The 20,562-nt window shown below is 36.4% G+C and overlaps 1 protein-coding gene across 1 annotated transcript in view; it reads left to right on the forward strand.

Moving 5' to 3' along the window:
- LOC150080827 (amine oxidase [flavin-containing]-like) overlaps positions 1–20,562 on the forward strand; it is a 238,711-nt gene that overhangs the window by 115,578 nt on the left and 102,571 nt on the right. Inside the window, exons 6-7 of the mRNA XM_090380834.1 lie at positions 10,670–10,807; positions 18,097–18,207. Of these exons, the coding sequence (XP_090236960.1) occupies positions 10,670–10,807; positions 18,097–18,207 (249 nt within the window). The remainder of the gene's footprint in view (positions 1–10,669; positions 10,808–18,096; positions 18,208–20,562) is intronic.

A 20,562-nucleotide genomic window follows, 5' to 3' on the forward strand; every position in this document is an offset into this window, starting at 1 on the left:
AATTTTGGTTATGGCAAACACAAGAATAATATATTCAGCTCCTTGACATAACATGGCCTCGAGAGTGTCCCCCCTCTCTCTCATACCAATAAGTTTAGTCCAGTGGACAAGCTAGCTGCTTGCTTGCAAAAACAGTTTTAGAGTTGTTTTACACTTCAAAATGTAAGGAATATTGGATCTTGCAGTGATACCAATCATAATCTGAAAGGGTTCAACTCATAGTGCATAACAGAAGAGATGGGACCAACCTCAACCCCTTCACATTTGAGTGGTCACCTCCCATATACTAGGCACAGAATTTCTGACATATAGGGGAGATATCTGGATTTACTAACCATCCTACCACTGTAAAGGTGCAAGCAGATTTGGTTTTCACAGAACAACTGGACCTTGTGAAAATTTAGCCCACATCGCTCACAGGTAGGGCATGAATAGCAACTCTGTCTGCAGCATAGATTTTCAGGTGGCAGTTCTTGAATATGGAATATGGAGCCAATGATTAAGAATCATTGCCCCCACTATTTTCCTAACCAAACCAATGAAGTTAGAATGACTGGTCTACAGTTACCCACTGTATTCTTGGAACCATATGTTTTTGTGGATTCGATTTCTTCATTCAAAAGGAGTTACCCCCTGAATCTGATGAAGCCTTCATGATTAACTGTGATGGCCTGATGCATTTCCTCTTCCTGTTTCCTTTAAAATAATTGGTTATGTGCAAAGTATTGCAGGCCCATTACTTGCCTTCAGTGCCAGACCAAGGTATTTTTGCAGCCCGGGAAGAAAGATTTTTGGTGCCCCCCCTCCCCCTACTAAGGATATATACAGTATATATATATTTTTCATGATTTGTAAAATTTGGCACCCCTTAAAGAATGGTGCCCTGGGCAAGGGCCCTGCCAGCCCATGCCTTAATCCGGCACTGCTTGCCTTCAGGCTCAAATTTTTTTACAATATGCAACCTCCGAAATTTCCATATTGCTGCTTTTGAAGTGCTTAGGTTTAATTTTGCATCAACTTTTATAGATTACTCTTTGTGATTGGAAGAAACTGCAACAGACAGCAGACCTATACAGGTGAACATATATGCCCATTCAGTTTATCAGATATATAAGCTGAGATATCAGTGACTATCCAGTATGCACTATATAGAAGTAAGATTTAGTATTAGTAGTGGGAAATAATGCAAGAAAGCAAGCTTATAGAACATCAGCCAAAAAAAATATATAAAAATAAAAATACACACATTAACTGACAATCACCTCCAAGAATATGTCTAGTTCTACCTGGAATTTATTCAAACTACCCACTTCCACAACAACAAGGCGCCTCCGTAGCCAGGTGGGCAGGAGCAGCAGTGCGTAGTACACGCTTCTTGATTAGACCGAGGTTCGAGCTCGTGACCACCAAATACAGAGAATGCAAAAAGGTCAGGGAATGACCACCACATAGGAGCAATATGGCCTTAGTTGCTAATGCTCCTAAAAACCAAATAACAACAACATCCACAACAACAGATGGAAGTTTGTTCCAATAAGCAACCACCTGCTGGCTGAAGACAAACTTCCCCACATCTATGCTACAACCATCATTCCTCAATTTGAATTTATGTCCCCTTCATATGAATAGTCTCAGCAGAGGAAGAATACAAACAACACTGAGCTTACTCGCTCCATTCAAGGCTTTAAGCACCTCAATCAAATCTCCTTGCAGGTGACTAATCTCCAGATGCTGTAATTCGCAGAACAGAAGCCCTTCTTGATAAGAGCACCCTTTTGTTTGCTTCACCAATCTTGTCACCCTTCTCATTCCAGCAGATCTACATTCTTACTACAATGTGGCATCCATATCTGTATACAGTACTCAAGATGCTAACCATGGCCTTGTACAAAGAGATAATCACCTCTTTTTTTCTTGCTAGCAAAGTTCCTACATATCATTGACAGGACCCAACGAGTTGCTCTGACAGCCTGTCTGCACTGTTCAAAGAACTGCCTATCTGACTGCACAGTTACCCCTAGGTCTTTTTCATTTTTCACTATTCTGAGTGTAGTAACCACATAGTTGGTATGTTAATCTGGGATTACTGTTACCCGTATGCAATACCTTGCATTTGTCAATGTTAAACGTCAACTGCCATTTCTCAGCCCATTGGCAATTTTTCTAGACCTTGTTGCAGTAGCTTACTTTGATTACTCTCATTTACCACATTGCCAATCTATGTATCATCTGCAAACTTAGATATTAAGCCTGATATAACTTCAACAATATCATTAATAAACATTGAAAACAATAATGGCCCAGCAATGAACACTGGGGAACTCCACTAATAACATTAGTCCACAAAGAGCAGTGCCCATTGATAACCACGCTCTGTCTTCTCCCACTCAACCATCCCTTTTTCTATAGCACACCTCTTTAACCAGAGATGACATTATTTTTCCTTGAACAAACACTAAGCTAACAAGTCTGTAAATTATACATCACCTTTTGTGAATTGGTATTACATTTGCAGATCTCCAGTCCAATGGGACCTCTCCTAATCTAAAGATGCTTTCATAAATATGGTAGGGTTTGTGTACCACCTTTGCTGCCTCCCTTAATATAATTGGATAGATCACATCCACCCAAGGCACTTTTTTTATGTTTACTTTTAACAATTTCTCTTCCATTTTCCTTTCAATCATCACAAAATCATTTAGCTCCCCATTAAAGTTTGATAAACTTCTGGTATCCCCTTCCCTAAAGAATGAATGTATATGAAAAATACCTATTCAGTTTGAGCAATTTGAGGGTCATCAACAGTTAAACCACTGACATAAAGTGGCCCAATGTGATTCAACCCCTTCCTTCTACTGTTAATATAAACATAGAAGTGTTTGCTGCTGTTCTTTGTATTCTTTGCCAGACTCTTCTCATAATCTGCCTTAGCTCACATAACCTCCTTTGTGACTTAATTACAGACTAGTTTATATCTACCAGAGGCTTTTGCATCAGTTGATAATTTATATGCATCCCACACATTTTTCTCTGCCACAAGTCTCATCAGTTTATCTGACATCCATTTAGGTATAAGCTTTGAACTATATTTCTTAGTTGGTATGAAAAGCCTAGCAGCTTCTGTGATTATTTCCCTGAATGCTTCCCATTTAGAATTTTCTGGTGGTAACAACATCATTTGGTCCCAATGCGTAGAATTTAAAAACTTATGAGACCACTGTAGTCACCTTTGCAAAAGTCTTTTCCTTCACTCTTGACAGAAGTTCTGTCTTTAAGTAATTCCACATCAGTACACTGTGATCACTGCCACCCAGTGGGTCTTATATCTGCAGATTTTGAATGCATGAAGAATCACTGCTAATAATGAGATCAAGAGGAGTACTGCTTCCTCTTGTTGCCTCTCTAACATGCTGCTGCTGTAGAAAACAGTCATCCAATAAATCCACAAAAGTCCTACTAGTGTGTATTTACAAGTTCCAGTCAGTATCTGGATAGTTAAAATTCACCATTATAAGACATTTTGATTTAATGGTCCATTCTATTTCTCTGTATAGTTGTTTAGTATTCTCATCACAATTATTAGGCCTGTAGTACACTCCTACTCTCATTTTTGTTTTCCCATGTTATATCACACCAAACTGACTCAACATTGCAGTCATCACCCAAGTCAACTGGATGCACTGCCTTAGATTTAATATTCTTCTTAACTAAGAGTGTAACTCTTCCTCCACTCTTTACTTGTCTATCCTTCCTATATACATTGTACTCCCCATATTCAAATTCAGCATTGCTTATGTCTCAAAAATTGCATGTCTGTGATATCCCTAAAATTTGATTTGTTCTTTCCTTCTTTGTAATTACATTATGTAAATACAAAGAATTTCACTATATAACTGGCCCATGGGCTTTATTAAACCCAGCCAGTTGCTTAGTTATTCACTTCAGCATCCTCCACATGCTATATTTTTAGTGGCATATATTGCACTTATGGCTTCTGTGATGATAGCTAGTGCCATCCAAAAATAAGGGATGTGATTTTTCACTATAATGAGTACAGAAAGGAGAAACAGGATATGAAGGAAGGGGAGGACAAGACTCTTGGTTAAGAAACATGTGAAATTCAATGTGAGTAGCCAGCACAATGTTGAATCAAAGATGAGAGCAGGATTGTATTATAGGTCTAACAAATGTTATCAATATAACAAGCAACTATACAGATAAATAGAGTGAGTCAGTATCAGAATGTCTTATACTGGGAGATTTTCACTTTTTAGATATTGACTGAACTTGTGGGTTTGTGTGACACACACACACACACACACACACACACACACACACACACACACACACACACACACACACACACACACACACACACACACACACAGAGAGAGAGAGAGAGAGAGAGAGAGAGAGAGAGAGAGAGAGAGAGAGAGAGAGAGAGAGAGAGAGAGAGAGAGAGAGAGAGAGAGAGAGAGAGAGAGAATAGCAAGAACTTTTCTGGATTTATTGGATGATTTTTCTGCACCATCATGTTAGAAAGGCAATGGGAGAAGGCAATACTCTTGATCTGATTATCCTAGAAAGCCTTTGTGCATTAGGAATCTCCAGATAAAAGAACCACTAGGTGGTAGCATTCACAGTGTAGTGATGCAGGATTTACTTAAAGATATAACTACTGTAAAAGATAAAGGGGAGGAATTTTGCTTTTATAAAAGTAACTACAATGGTCTCAGACAGTTTATAAATTCTATGTAGTAGAACCAACTGATAATGTTACCAACTGCAAATTCTAAATGGGGTGCTTTTAAGGGAGAAATTGTAAAGCTACTATGGTGTTTGCACCAACTGGATTTCAAATGAACTGATGAAACTAGTGACATAAAAGAAAAATGCATGGGATGATTATAAATTATCAGGGATGCAGAAACCTACAGTAGATATAAATTATTCTGCAATCAAGTCAGAGGAGGGAATTAGGCAAGCTAACACAGATTATAAGAAGTGGCGCATAATGGCCTATAGCTGCCGCTGCGCCGTAAAACATACAACAACAACAACAACAACATTATAAGAAGTCTGACAAAGAATGAAAGAAAAGTAGCACACACTTCTCACTTATGTAAACACTAGAAAGATAAGGATCAATCACACTAGCTCAACTTTATGTGAATGATATAACTGCTAATGATCCTATTTATGCTGCTGATAAATTGAATAGACATCTTGCATCTACACTCAAACACAAGGAATTTTTTAGGGATAGGGATGCCAGAAGTGAACAAAATTCCAACTGGCTGCTAAATAATTCTGTGATAACTGAGAGGAAAATAGAAGAGAAATTATCAAAGTTAAATGTCAAAAAAAGCACCCGGAATGGATGGGATCTATCCATTATATATTAATGGATGCAGCAAAATATGTAAACAAACCTTTTCTATAAATAATGAGAGAATTACTAGATTCCAGGGAGGTTCCTGTTGATTGGAGATGTGTAAATGTCTCCCCACTTCAAAAATGAAAGATCAAAGGATGAACTGAGTAATTACAGATGTGTAAGCTTTACTTCTATTCCAAGAAAAGTAATGGAGTCAGTGGTTAAATAGTGCAATGCACAACCAATTAGAAATGAATTGGCAATCACAGCATGAATTTGTTAAGAGGTGATCTTGTCTGACCAATTTGATTGGATACAATAATGCAGTAACAAAGGAACTGGATGCAAAAAATAATTTTGATATCACAGACTTGGATTTCAGGAAAGCTTTTGATACTGTTGCACATAAAAGACTGCTGTACAAACTGGAGCAATGACATCAAGGACAAGTTACTGCTATGGAAAAAGGGTTGGTTGAGTGGAAGAAGATAGAGTGGTTATCAATGGGCACTGCTCTTCATTGACTAATGTTATTAGTGGAGTAATTACCATCAAGGGTAAAGTGAATGGGTTTTTTTTTTTGGTTTTTTTTTTTTTGTAAAGGTGACTACAGTGGTCTCAGACAGTTTTTAAATTCTATAAAATAGGATCAACTGATGCTGTTACCAACGGTGTATTATAAATGGTAAGCATTCAGAGACAATCTTGGAGGCTACTAGGCTTTTCATACCAACCAAGAAATACTGTTCAAGGTTCAGGCCTAAATGGATGCCAGATGAATTAAAGAGGCTCATGGCAGAGAAGAAAAATGCGTGGGATGCATATAAATTATCAGACGACACAGAAGCCTATGGCAGATATAGGCTAGTCTGTAATAAAATAACAATGGAGGTTAGGCAGGTAAAGGCAGATTACAAGAAATCTTTGGAAAAGGATACAGGATCACCTAGGCAAGACTGCAGTAAAAGTTCAGATGCAAGCATGGGTTTGTTAAGGGGAAGGCTTGTCTGACCAATTTGATTGGATACTATGATGTGGTTACAAAGGAGCTGGATGCAAAAAATAATTTTGATATCATATACTTGGATTTCAGGAAAGCTTTTGATATGTTTGCACATGGCAGACTGCACATACTTTTGCACATGGCAGAAATTGGAGTGGTATGGCATTAATGGCAAGTTGCTGCAATGGATAAAGGGATGGTTGACTGGGAGATGGCAGAGAGTGGTAATAAATGGACACTGCTCTACGTGGACTAATGTTATTAGTTGAGTCCCCCAGGGTTCGGTGCTGGGCCCATTGTTGTTTCATGTAATTATCGATGAAAGTATATCAGGCTTAATGTCCAAGTTTGCAGATGATACAAAGTTGGCAGGGTTGTTAATGCTAGTAAAGGCAGGATGTTACTGCAACAGGATCTAGAAAAGTTAGGCAGATGGGCTGAGAAGTGGCAACTGAAGTTTAACTTTGACAAATGCAAAGTACTTCATATGGGTAGCAGTAACCCAAGAGAAATGCACTAACTGTGTGGTACTACACTCAGGGAGGTGGAGAATGAAAAAGACTTGGGGATAACTGTGCAGTCAGATATGAAGTTCTCTGAGCAGTCAGATGGGCTGCCAGAGCAGGTCATGGAGCTTTGTCAATGATATATAGGAATTTTGCTAGCAGACAAGGAGGTGATTATCCCTTTGTATTAGGCAATGGTCAGGCCACACCTTGAGTACTTCATACAGGTCTGGACGCCTCATTTTAGGAAGAATGTGGAGTTGCTAGAACAAGTACAGAGAAGGGCAACAGGAGTGGTGAGAGGATCAAAGAGGTGCGCTTCAAAAAAAAGCTTAAATTCTGCAAGTTGCAGCATCTAGAGACTAGTCATCTGCAAGGTGATCTGAATGAAGTTTATAACACCTTGAACGGTTTGAGCAGGCTCAATGCTGATGGGATACTTCCACTTGCTCAGATTAAGAACCTGAGTGGGGCATAGATTCAAATTGAGAAAAGACAGTTGTAGAATAGGTGTGCGGAAGTTTGCATTTAGCCAGCGGGTAGTTTATTGCTGGAACAGACTTCCATCTGTTGTTGTGGTAGTTGATAGGTTAAATAAATTTAAGGCTGAACTAGACAAACATTTGGAGTGACCGGATGGATGAAATGAGAGGGGTTTTTTTTTTTTTTTTTTTTTTGGTTCATGCTGTATAAGCTTGCTTTCTTGCATCATATGCCTCAACTAATGCTAATGTGCAGAGTGGTAACTCATCCCAGTCTCGTACAGACGACCATCAAAAAAGCTCAGCAACTCTTAATGGAAGCTATCTGTGCCCCTGAATGATAGCAAACCAGTGTCACATCAGAAAGATATCATGCATTCGATTGTTGTTAAAGATTTGAAAAAAGGAAAGAATGCTCACACTTCGTATTGCATGCCGATGACAGAACAGGAGGAGGAATGAGTTGATGCATGTCAAGGTTTGATTCAGATGGTAGACAGTGATCCATTTTTCAAAAAAAAATCATAACTGGTGATGAATCCAGATGCTTTGTGTACAAACCCAAAACAAAAAGACAATCAACTGCATGGGTTGGAGAAAATTTGCCTAGTCCAAAGAAACACCAGTTCCAAAAGTCTTGTTGACGTTCCAAAACAACATTGGTAATTTGTTTTGATTGACAAGAAGTTGTGCGCAAAGAATTTGTTTTGATTGACAAGGAGTTGTGCACAAAGAATTTGTTTTGATTGACAAGGAGTTGTGCACAAAGAATTTGTACCAGAAGGACAGACAGTCAACTCTGAATTTTACAGAAGAGCAATGGGCAAACTGTTGAAAAGAATTTAGCATGTTAGGCCAGATGCAGCAAAGTCAGTTGAGTGAATTTTGCTTCATGACAATTCATCTTCACACAACACAACCATCGTCAAGCAAGTTCTTACACAGAAGGGCATTATAGTGCTTCACCATCCCCCAATTTGGTGCATTTAGTACCTGCTGATTATTTTCTGTTCCAAAAATTGAAATCCCCTGTGAAGGGGCACTATTTATTTTGAGTGTTTCAGAGATCCAAACGAGCATGATAAGGGAGTTAAACAGGGTTCCACAAGATGTTCCACAGAGCCATCCAGCTGTATGATCGTGCAAAGAGATGTACTGAGTTACAAGCGATGTACTGTGAAGATTAAATGGTAATAAATTTTTTCCCTTAAGATTTTGATTTTTTATGAATGTTGTCCCAAAACTTTTCAGACACACCAGGTATCATACAGGCTATCCATATACCATATAGTGTAGCTGAAGCAGTGAATATTATGTTTGTTTCCATGCTGATTGGAGGAATGAATGGGCAATTGCAAAAATGAAATTTTCTTGGTGTGTGCGTAAAAGTTGTTGCTTTTTGCCTTTTTTTTTTTTTTTTATTATAAAAGCCTTGTTAGGTTCCTCAGATCTTGCTTTAATCCACAGAGTGCTCAGCATACAGTCTCTCCAATCATACCTGGGCAGAACTGCACACACAAATACATGACCAGCTTGTGGCCTTTTTTTTTTTTTAAACATTCCTATATTTATCCATCAGGTCATCAACCTATGTACAATTAGTATCATTAATTTCCACAAGAATAATATATATATATATATATATATATATATATATATATATATATATATATATATATATATATATATTTTTTTTTTTTTAGAGCCCATAAAAAGCTGGCATCCTATTTTCTAAATTATCATTTTCCACTTCCTGGACTTGATATGTCTAGAACCAGACATACTCATGTTCTAGTCCGTGTCATCCATTTCCATTAAAATAGAACTACAATAAAACTACATCCTTCTGAATAAGAGCAGTATACACTTGATAGTTCCCCTCTCAAGCCAGAATTATGGATGCACCACCTGAAAAGTATTACTGCATACTTCAATCCCTCACGAAGAATCCTGTTTCCTTTTACTCTAGGACACCTATTTACTTCCTCAATGATTCAGTTTCGTCCAGTATTGTACAAGTTTTAATTTCAGTATGCCACACTCTGTAAATCTGGGACATAGAAGAGAATTATCATTTCAACTAGCTACAGGACTAAACACAGAATACATTCCACTGGTTATACCTCATGTGACCTTATGGTTTCATAGGGAAATCATTGATATCCATTCTCATCTCATTTATGTAATTCTGTATAGAAGCATTATGGTTAACCATTAGTCAGCTAAAAACTACAAAAAAAATCACAAGATATTTAATAAAAAAACAAATTATAATATGAAGTACTTTTAAAAATATCCCACAAAGGACCATCTTTAAGAAATCTGGAAATGCCCTGGACTAATAACATAACATACCCTCTTATGGTCAGTGGAAAACATTTTTAGTGAATAATGCTATATATTTATTTTAAAAGTAAATATAAATGTTAATTTTTATAAATAAAAATGATAGAAATTCTCATAAAACTAACAAAATAGGAAATATACAAATGAGGAAAGCTCTTTAAAAGGCTGGTGTTCCTGAACTATAGTCTGTTTAGCCTAATGTTTAAGGTAGCACTGATGCTACACTATAATTTGTAATATAGAATTGCATATTAAAGCTATTGTAAACTGTAAGTTTTTCCAATGATTACTGAAATTTTAATGGAAAATTTTATGTAACTTTTAAAGTAATTATCCAATTTAGAAACTAATCTTAGTCACATAATCAGTATAATAAAATTTATCAAAAACTCACCAAATTAAGTGTAAGGTTCCTCTAGAATTTTCGAAATGAGTTTTTTTTTTTTTTTCCTGTTTATTTAACTAAACTGACAATCTGAAAAATATGCCACACACTGTAAATCTGATCAAAATATGACTGCACCCTTCAGATTGATGCTAGACAAGACTAGATATCTATTACTAGGCTCTTGTTACTAATGTACTTTACAGATATGTACTTAATGTATAGGGTGTTTCCTAAAGAGAACTTTAAATTATTATATAACACATGACCAGATGGCATGTTTGTTTTGAGTAATGACTGTTTAGTTTTCAGTTTTTCAGTGTTTTGAAGTAATATAGGAAACCAATATTTTAAATTTATATACTTCCATCATTTATTTGCTACCATTAAGGGTTTTTTTTTTTTTAATACAGAAATTCAAAGTAGAAATGACTACGATTATTTCAAAAATTGAGCTATTTCAAATAAAATGCTTCAATACAAAACAGATGAATTGATAGCCTATAAAAATGTTTGATACCCTATAAAAATTTGTTTCTAATTGTGTTTTTTATATATATCTCTCTGCAGAATGACATTGTGGAATGGGTAGATCTTGGAGGATCATATGTAGGCCCGTCCCAAAATCATATTTTAAGACTGACCAAGGAATTGGGAGTAAAAACATACAAAGTCTTTTCTGACCTCAGTTCAATCCAATTTAGTCAGGTATGATGGAGTCACAATTAATTTTAGCACTCATTTTTGATGGGTATATTTAACATAGTTGTCAGGTAAATTATTCTTGTTTAAAAAATGTAAATATTATTGCGATTTAACATTATCACAACAATGTGCATAGCTCTATATTAAAAGCAAATGAAGTATACATAGAAGGAATTCTTATACATCTTGTATATTGTGAGTCCCTTCACAATGAGTTGTCTTACTTCTGTACTTTGAATGAGCGGTACTGTAGTATAATGCCTTCTATGCAAACTTCATTTTCTTTTAATATACAGCCAAACAACATCATGCTATAATACAGTACCTTAGCTGTATACATTTTCCACAGCTTGAAGTTCTTCCTCTAAAAAATGCATGGAATAAGTTTTAACGGTAATAATAACTTCAATCTGTGCCAATCTACTAGTGATATACTGGCTTATTAGCATTAGTAGTGGTGCATGATGCAAGAAAGCAAGCTTATACAACATCAGCCCAAAAACAAAAACAAAAAAAAAAAAAAAAATCCCAATTCACTGATCCATTCATTCCAAATGTTTGCCTAGTTCTGCCTTGAATTTATTTAAGCTGTCAACTTCCACAACAAAAAAAGGCAAACTTCCACACATCTTTTCTACAACTGTCTTTCCTCAGGTTGAATCTATGCCCCCTCAGGTTTGTAATCTGAGCAAGAGGATGAATTCTATCAGCATTCATCCTGTTCAATCCATTCAAGGCCTTATACACCTCAATCAAATCATCTCACAGCCTAGTCTCCAGAAGCTGCAATTTTCAGAACTTAAGCTTTTCTTCATAAGAACACCTCTTTGTTCCCTTCTCCAGTCTTGTTGCCCTTCTCTGTACTCATTCTAGCAACTCTACATCCTTCCTAAAATGAGGCTTCCAGACCCCTTTATACAAGGGGATATCAGCCCCTAATTCCTGTATATCATTGACAAGACTCCATGACCTACTCTGGCAGCCTGTCTGCACTGGTCAGAAAACTTCATATCTGACTGCACAATTACCCCAAGGGCTCTTTCATTCTCCACTACCATGAGTGTAACACCACATAGTTGCCACATTTCTCTGGGATTACTGCTACTTATATGCAGTACTTTGCATTCGTCAATGTTAAACTTCAGTTGCTACTTATCAACCCATCTACCCAACTTTTCCAGATCCTGCTGCAGCAGCATACTGTCAGTACTGTTAATAACAACCCTGCCAACCTTTGTATCATCTGCAGACTTTGACATTAAGCTTGATATACCTTCATCAATATCATTGATAAATATATGAAACAAGAATGGGCCCAACACCAAACCCTGAGGAAACACCACTAATAACATTAGTCCACATTGAGCAGTACCACTGACCACCACTCTCTGTCTTCTCCTACTCAACCATCCTTTTATCCATTGTAGCAACTTGCCCATAATGCCATACTGCTCCAATTTGTACAGTAGTCTTCCATGTGCAACAGTATTAAAAGCTGTCCTGAAATCCAAATATATGATATTAAAATTATTTTTTGCATCCAGTTCCTTTGTGACCACATCATAGTATACAATCAAATTGGTCAGACAAGACTTCCCCTTGACAAACCTATGCTGTGTCTGAATTATTGCTACAGTCTTGTCTAAATGATCCTGCAATGCTTCTTTAACCAGTGACTCCATTATTTTCCCTGGAACAGAAGTTAAACTAACAGGTCTGTAATTACTCGTGTCACCCTTTGATCCCCCTTTGTGAATTGGAGATACATTTGCACATTCCCAGTCAGTGGAGATTTCCCCCAAGTCTAAGGATGCTCTCATAATTATGGCTAAGTGTTTGCTTGCTTCTTTGCTGCCTTCTTTAATATAACTGGATAGATCTCATCCACCCCAGGTGCCTTTCTTATGTTTAACTTCAACCATTTCTGATCCACTTTGCTCTCAGTTATTACAAAATCATTTAACTTCCTGTTAGAGTTTGATAAACATCTGGCCCTCTCCTCCTTGAATAGCTAAGGCGCCTCCGTAGCCAGGTGGGAAGGAGCAGCAGTGCGTAGCACACGCTTCTTGATTAGACCGGGGTTCAAGCTCGTCACCACCAAATACGAAGGATGCGGAAAGATCAGGAAATGACCACCGCATATCCCGGAGCAATATGGCCTTAGTTGCTAATGCTCCAAATAACAAACAAAAACAAAGAAACTTGAATAGCTCCTCATGTACATTCTAAATGCAAAATGTAGATGCAAGATACAAAAACATTCATTTAGTTCGGTAGCTATCTGAGACTGATCATCTATTTCTGAATCTGATTCATCTACTTCCTTTTAGAGTTTATATAATTAGTCTTTGCTGTTTTTCTTTGCATTCTTTTCCAAAGATTTTTCATAATCTGCCTTTGCTTGCGTAACCTCCTTTGTGACTTCATTACAGACTAGCTTGTATCTACTATAGGCTTCTGCGTCGCCTGACAATTTATGTGCATCCCATGCATTTTTGTTCTCTGCCACAAGTCTCATTAGTTCATCTGACATCCATTTGGGCCTAAACCTACAGCAGTATTTCTTAGTTCTAACAAAAAGCCTAGTAGCTTCCAAAATTACTTCCTTGAATGCTTCCTATTTAGAATTTGCTGTTGGTAACATCATCAGTTAGTCCCACTGTATATAACCTAAAAAATCTCTGAGACCACTGTAGTCACCTTTACGAAAGCGAAAACCCTTCCCTTTACCCCTGATGGTAGTTACATCTTTAATAAATCCCACATCAGTACACTGTGATCACTGCTACCTAGTGGTTCCTTTATCTGTAAATTCACAATGCATGAATAATCACTGTTGATAATCAGATCAAGAGTGTTACTCCCTCTTGTTGCCTCTCTAACATGCTGCTGTACAAAACAAACATTCAATAAATCCATAAAAGTCTTGCTAGTGTGCGAGTGACCAATCCACAAGTTCCAGTCAATATTTGGAAAGTTAAAATCCCCATTATAAGATATTCTGATTTACTGGCCCACTCTATTTCTCTGCACAATTGTTCATTGTACTCATCAGATTCATTAGGCCTACAACACACAACCACTCTCATTTTTCCTTTCCCAGTGCTTATGTCACACCAAACAGACTCAACATTGCATTGTCCACCAACATCAATTGGATGCACTTCCTTAGATTTTGTGTGTTTCTTAACTAACAGGATAACCCCTCCTAACACAGACCATGTATTTATTTGTTCCACTGCAGTCCTGGAAATCTCCATTGCCTTGCTTTCCAGGCTGCTGCTCATTCTAATAGAAGTAGTGCAAAAATCACTTTTGCCTGTGGCCACTGTTAACCTTTTAGTCTGTGTATCCTCCCAAGATGGAACATAATTGCAAAACTGTAATCATAGAAAAATTTACCACCAAAATCCTATCCTCTTGGTTTTGTTGCTAATCAGTGTCTTCTGTATAAGCTGTGACTTGTGTAGGTTTATCCTCAGATATAACATGTTACCCACTGTTGATCTTGACATATTAAAGACCATCTGGCATGTTGTATGGATTTCCCAGGGGTTTTGCACAAAACTTCCTCAAACCAGCTTCACCGTGCCCTCACTGACTTTTAGTAACTTTTGTTCAGCCACATAGTTCACCTCTGCTAAGATAATTGCTCAAACAGGTGTTCTTTATGAATTTTCTACACCATTGCAGAAATGTGGGGCCTAATTGGTAGCTTTATTACACTACCAAGTTTTTTTGTTTGAAATTTATCCATAACAGCAGTGGCAGACTGCAGCTTGTTGAACCAAAGTACATACTGCACCTTCTCAGTGTTGGTAAATTCCACCATGATTACAGTTTTGCAATTATGCTGCCATCTACTGCAGAGCACACTTTTCCAGTTGGTGAATAAAAACGTGAAGATATGGATAGCCTCTATCACTTAGAAGTGGTTTCAGATTTAATGTTAAAAACTGTTTATGCAGTCCTTGATAGAGGGGTTTTTTTTTTTTTTTGAAAAATTTATTATAGTTAAGGTGACCATCTACTTTTGGAGCAAAACCAGGACAAAATGTGTTCCAAATAAGAAAATCCGGGACAACGTTAGTGTTCGCATCTTTTTAATTATATGCACATAAACTGCATGTAGCTGTTCATTAAAAGTGCATTTTCATTTTTTGTGACATGGCTGAAAATAAAAATTATTTTATTAATTATTATAGTTAAGTTAAGCCTTCTCCAATGGATTTTTAAATAGATACTTTTTAATGAAAAATATTTGCTCTGAGAGTAGCTAGGGAAAAGTTTGCAGACTGCTAGGTGCCCACAGGCTGCCATATGGTTTAGCTGGTTCACTGTCTGGTTGTGTAATAGATAGCACTGCTGTGTTTGAGATTTAGTATATCATGATAATTTATTTATTGTTTGCGTAAAATTCTACATTTGTGTATAATTCTATTATTAAGTAACTCATAAGCCATAAATTCCTTAGGACATTAGTGTTAATTAATCATTATGGAATAGAAAAATAGACCAATAAAAAATTTACAGTTTAAATAAAAATATTTTTAACCGGGACATATACTAAACTTGCCAGGACAACAATTTAAAATCCTGGATATATGGTCACCCTAATTATAGTTAAAAGTGCTCTGTTCCTGCACTTTTATTATTATTATTTATTATTTTTTTTTTTGTATGCACATACTAAACTGAATCCTATATGCAGATTTGCTACAGTATTGTCTTCTTTTTTTTATTCTGGAACAGTACTTCTCATTTTGGCAATTTTATTGCATTGCTAGATGATCAGACATCCCAAATAAGTTTGTAAAAAGTCCTTACCAGCAACAGTGGATGTATCAAATACATATGCCATTTGTTTCATAAGTAATCCATGGCCACTGCAAGTCTAATTAGTATTTCTGTAATGAACTTGATCTTTACTTGTCCTCATTGCAAATGCCAGCTGACCAACAAAAATGCATATTTGTCAAATTACCAAAAAAAGTGGCCCATCAAGGGAGATTGAAAATACTAAAAGTTCATCTAACTGAAGTGTCCATGTCCATATTAGAGAGTATACATTTTGTAGAAGTTGTCCAACATGTAATTTTTAATACTTTTTGCCAGGACCCAAGCCTAAATGTCTAGAAGAGGTATCCCTTTTAGAGAAGTATCCATTAAGGAAATTTTCACTGTATTTAGTAAACACAATGTAGCATTTATCTTTCCTTTGTTTCCCAAAGTCCTTGGTTGTACATCCCTCTCCTTTATGCATCTTATTTATTTAATTGACAAATGCAGTAAAAACATTCATTTCAAAATTATTATTATTATTATTGTTATTACATTATTTCTCCCTGATGGGGTTTCTACCCCATGAAGGGTACTAGTACCAAATGCACAGGGTGGTTGTTATGTCTGGTGTTATTGTTGGTCGAGGAATTCTCTGACTATCCTACAGGTGTTAAGGATTGCAACTTTCTGTAGTCTCTTGTAGGTGTTCTCTACTGTTAGGCTCTTGTGTAGGGTCTTTGGCATCATACCAGTGTTTGACACAGTGTTCAGGATGGTTGTTACTTATTGCATTTGCCACATCCCTTTGATCTCCTGTCTTAGGTTGTGTACTTCCATCTTTCTTTGATCATTCTTGAAGCCTCTTCAAGGATTGTGATTAATGGATATACTTCAGACTGATGTGTTGACCCCAGAAGTAAGTTTTTAATGATCAGTGCCAAGCAGTACTCATCAGGATGAGTACTGCTTGACACTGATCGCAATTCTTGAGGAGGCTTCAAGAATGATCAAAGAAAGTCTCAGTTGTATTTTAATGCAGCAAAATGCAAAGTCTTACACTTGGGGAATAGAAACCCCAAAATAACTTATACACTTGGCGGGGTTGAATTAAAAACAATAGAGGAAGAAAAAGGAATCTGGGAGTTATGACACAGATAGATATGCAGTTCTCTGGGCAGTGTTAAACAGGTGGCCAGGAAAGCCCATCGTGTTTGTGTTTGGGCAATGATTTATTGAACAACATCCTGTAAACATAGGGAGGTCGTAATCCCATTGTATAAGACAATTTCAAGGCTAAACTTGGAATACTGTATCCAAGTATGGAGACCTCATTTAAAAAAAAAAGTCATTGAGCTTCTTGAAAGGGTCCAAAGACAGGCAACTCATGTGGTGAGATCAAAAAATGAACAACCATACAAGGAACGATGATGATTAAGTGGGCTATGGATCTTAGCAACCAGAAACTTTAGAGGGGACCTCTTTGAGGTTTATAAGGTTCTTGGAGGGGTTAGTAAAAAAAATGAAGATCATTTTTACTGTTATAGAGAATTCCACAACTAGGGGCCATAAATTAAAACGACATGGGAAGAGGTTTATACTAGATTGTAGAAATTTTTCTTTTAGCAAGTTGTTGATTACTGGAACAAGTTGCCTCTGCAGATAGTTGAGGCTGATAATTTGAAGAAATTCAAGGCTCAGATAGTTATCTATGTGAAGAGGGAAGCACATAATTTGTCTGTTTTCATATCTACTTTTTAGTTCCTTTTTTTTTTTTTTTTTTGCTAGTGCAGTAAAAGCCTGTGGCTTCCTTGCATTATATGACTAATACCAATATACTAAATTTTCAAATGTGGATTACTAGAGTCCTTCTTTCCTGAAAAAAAAATGGGAGGGAGGGAAGGAAGCTTTCACCTAAACTGAATTCCTTCACTACCTCATGTGGTGGTTACTTATCAAGGAACAAAGGGGGAGATCTATCATGCAGGTAATCCTGGCTGACAATTTATATAATGGCAGTGCTTGAGAGATTATGCAATGGCAGTCACTGCAAAGTATATTAAACAAAAATTCATTATCTAGCTTTTAGATACAATAAAGCCAACTGATTAATTATGCCAGACAAAAAAAGTCCTTTAATTGAAATTAAATAATATAAGCCAAACAGCAAAATCAGATTATAAAGCTGGCACACAGCCTTGCTACTCTGTTTTGCTGCTCATAACATGCAATATCTTTTGATATAGTTTACTTTGTCTAATGGAGTTTTTAAAATAATATAATTAATGTAAGAAATGTCAACACGGCTACTTATTAGATAATTCTACTTAATTATTAGAGATTTTTAAATCTCTAATAATTAAGGAAGATAAATAATTACAGGATTTGGTAATTATTTACCAAATTCTATAATTCTGTAATTTACCAAATACAGTTATTAATTCTAATTCATTTCATAATATTAATTATAGGACTACTGATAATTCACTTTATTTGTTAATAACATTTTATAGGGAAAGCGTTTTGTGTATAATAGTCAGTGGGCTAAGTTTGGTTTTTGGAGTCCTCTAGGATGGTTTGATATCAATTACATCATGAACAAAATGGAAAATATGATGGATATGGTAAGTATTTTATTTATTTATTTTGCTGAAAGTTGCATATTTAAAGTTTTTCATATTGAGGAGAACAGCAATCATTCATATATGTTCAAGACATGGCATTTTTTAATATCTTGAATCATTCATATATGTTCAAGACATGGCATTTTTTAATATGATGGTAGACAGAAACAGACCAAAATGGATGTCAAATGAACTGATGAGCTTAGTGGTGGAGAAAAATGCATGGGATGATTATAACCTGCCAGAGGACACAGAGTCCTACAGGAATCATGGAGTTGGCCAGACTAAGGCAGATTATGACAAGTCTTTGCCTAAAAGTGCAAAGAAAAGCAGAATGGAATTCTTTGCATATGTTAATACTACACTGGTGTACAAAATGTAAGCACCAATCAGGTTTTCACCTGTAACTTCTCATAGGAGTGGCCTGGATATGAGAAAAGCATTCCAAAGGAACCTTGTGAGGTACAGAAATGAAGGAAACAACACCGACAATAACAGAAACAAAACGATACAGAGGGACTTTATTCAAAAATGGCAACATAGCACTGGCTGCCATGATACAGATGCATCACTGCGAAAGATGGAACAAAGGGAAGAGGTGGTCCTCAGTAGACATATGGCCACCCCTAATGTTGATGCAGGCTTTGCACTGCCTGTCCATACTTAGAACAATGTTGTTGATAAGTTCTTGCAGTAACATTGTCCATTCCTCTGTCAATTCATCTTCAGCTGGTGAACATTTTCTGGTGGGTGTGGATGTGCCACTAGGTGTCTCCCCAGAGCATCCCATATGTGTTTGATGGGATTTAGATTGGTGTAACGGGCAGGCCAATCCATACAAGCAGTGCCTTCACTTTCCAAAAGCATATCAACAGCTGCAGTAATGGGGTGTGGCATTATCATCCATAAACACGAACTCGGATCCAATGGCACCTCGGAATGGATGCACATGGGGAAGGATTACCTCAGTACAGTAGTGTACACTGGTTACAGTACCGCCTTCCAGTATCTGGAGTTGAGTACGTCCATCCAAGATAATGCCTCCCCAGATGAGAACACCTCGACCGCCATATTGATCCCTTTCAGTGATGTTTGCGGGGTGATACCATGTGCCAAACTCTCGCCAAATTAGCCGATGTCTGGAATCGCTGCTGAAACTGAATCTACTCTTATCAGTAAAGAGTACCTTAAGTAAAGATTTTGTAGTTGTAACCTTTAGAAATAGTGTTGGTCCTTAAGTTTTGCACACAGGTGTAGTAGGAAACAGATAAATCACATTGGTCCACTGGATATGAATCATATAACTACTGATGATCCTGTACAGATTGCTGATAAACTGGATAAATATTTTGTATTTACATTCACACATATAAAGAAGTTTTTAGAGATGGGGATAGCAAAATTTTCTCTAATGTTGATTGGGAATAAAATGATTTCATAATAACAGTAAGTAAGGTGGAAGAGAAATTGCAGCAACTAACAGTGAACAAAGTGCTTGAGGCTGATGAAATATAACCAATTATATTAAATGAAGCTGAGAAGTAGTAAAACCTTTAGTCATCATAATAAGAGTGACTTTAGATTTTAGATGTGTAATTTTTCTCCTGTTCACAAGGGTAGTTTAAAGGGTGAAGTGGTAATTACAGACCTATAAGTCCTCACAAAATCTGATTAGAAATATTAAGTGGTTACAAAAGAGCCAGAAAAGAGCAAAAAATAATTTTGACATCATATACCTAGATTTCAGTAAAGCCTTTGATAACTGTAATACTGTATATGTTTAAATTGGTAAAGTGGTAGGAGGAAGAGTGGTTATAAATGGCTAATGTGATGAATGGGATTCCACAGGGGTTGCTGTTGGGCCCCCTTACTGTTTTCAAGTGTATTAATATATATGTATAATGCACCTGTTGTCCATCTGTCCATATACAACTCAGTTCCCATTGAATGGCTGTTCATGAAATTTTATATTTGGGCCTTTTAGAAAAATCTGTAAAGCCTTCCCCATTTATTAAAATCTGACTAAGAGAAATCCAGAAATTATTATTTTTTTCATACATTATACTATAGCTGACGCACTGGATACGATGTTTGTTGCCATGCTTGGTTGGAAGAATGCAAACAATGTGGTAAATAAACAAAATATTCTCAGTCATGCATAAAAGTCTTTGCTTTTTGCTCTTTTTATTTTTATTTATTATATTTTTGTAAATTTTTATAATTTTATTTTTGTTTTATTTTTAATTATAAATCACAAACTATTATGCTAACACATCTGAAATGTAATATACTCCATACATTACTTGTCAATATTTATTAATGGTATTTATGTAGGTATTTCAAGTCTGATGTCCA

Source organism: Mastigoproctus giganteus, chromosome 9 (genome assembly GCF_048544385.1).
Source record: "Mastigoproctus giganteus isolate SK-2022 chromosome 9, ASM4854438v1, whole genome shotgun sequence".
Classification (NCBI taxonomy): Eukaryota; Metazoa; Arthropoda; class Arachnida; order Uropygi; family Thelyphonidae; genus Mastigoproctus; species Mastigoproctus giganteus.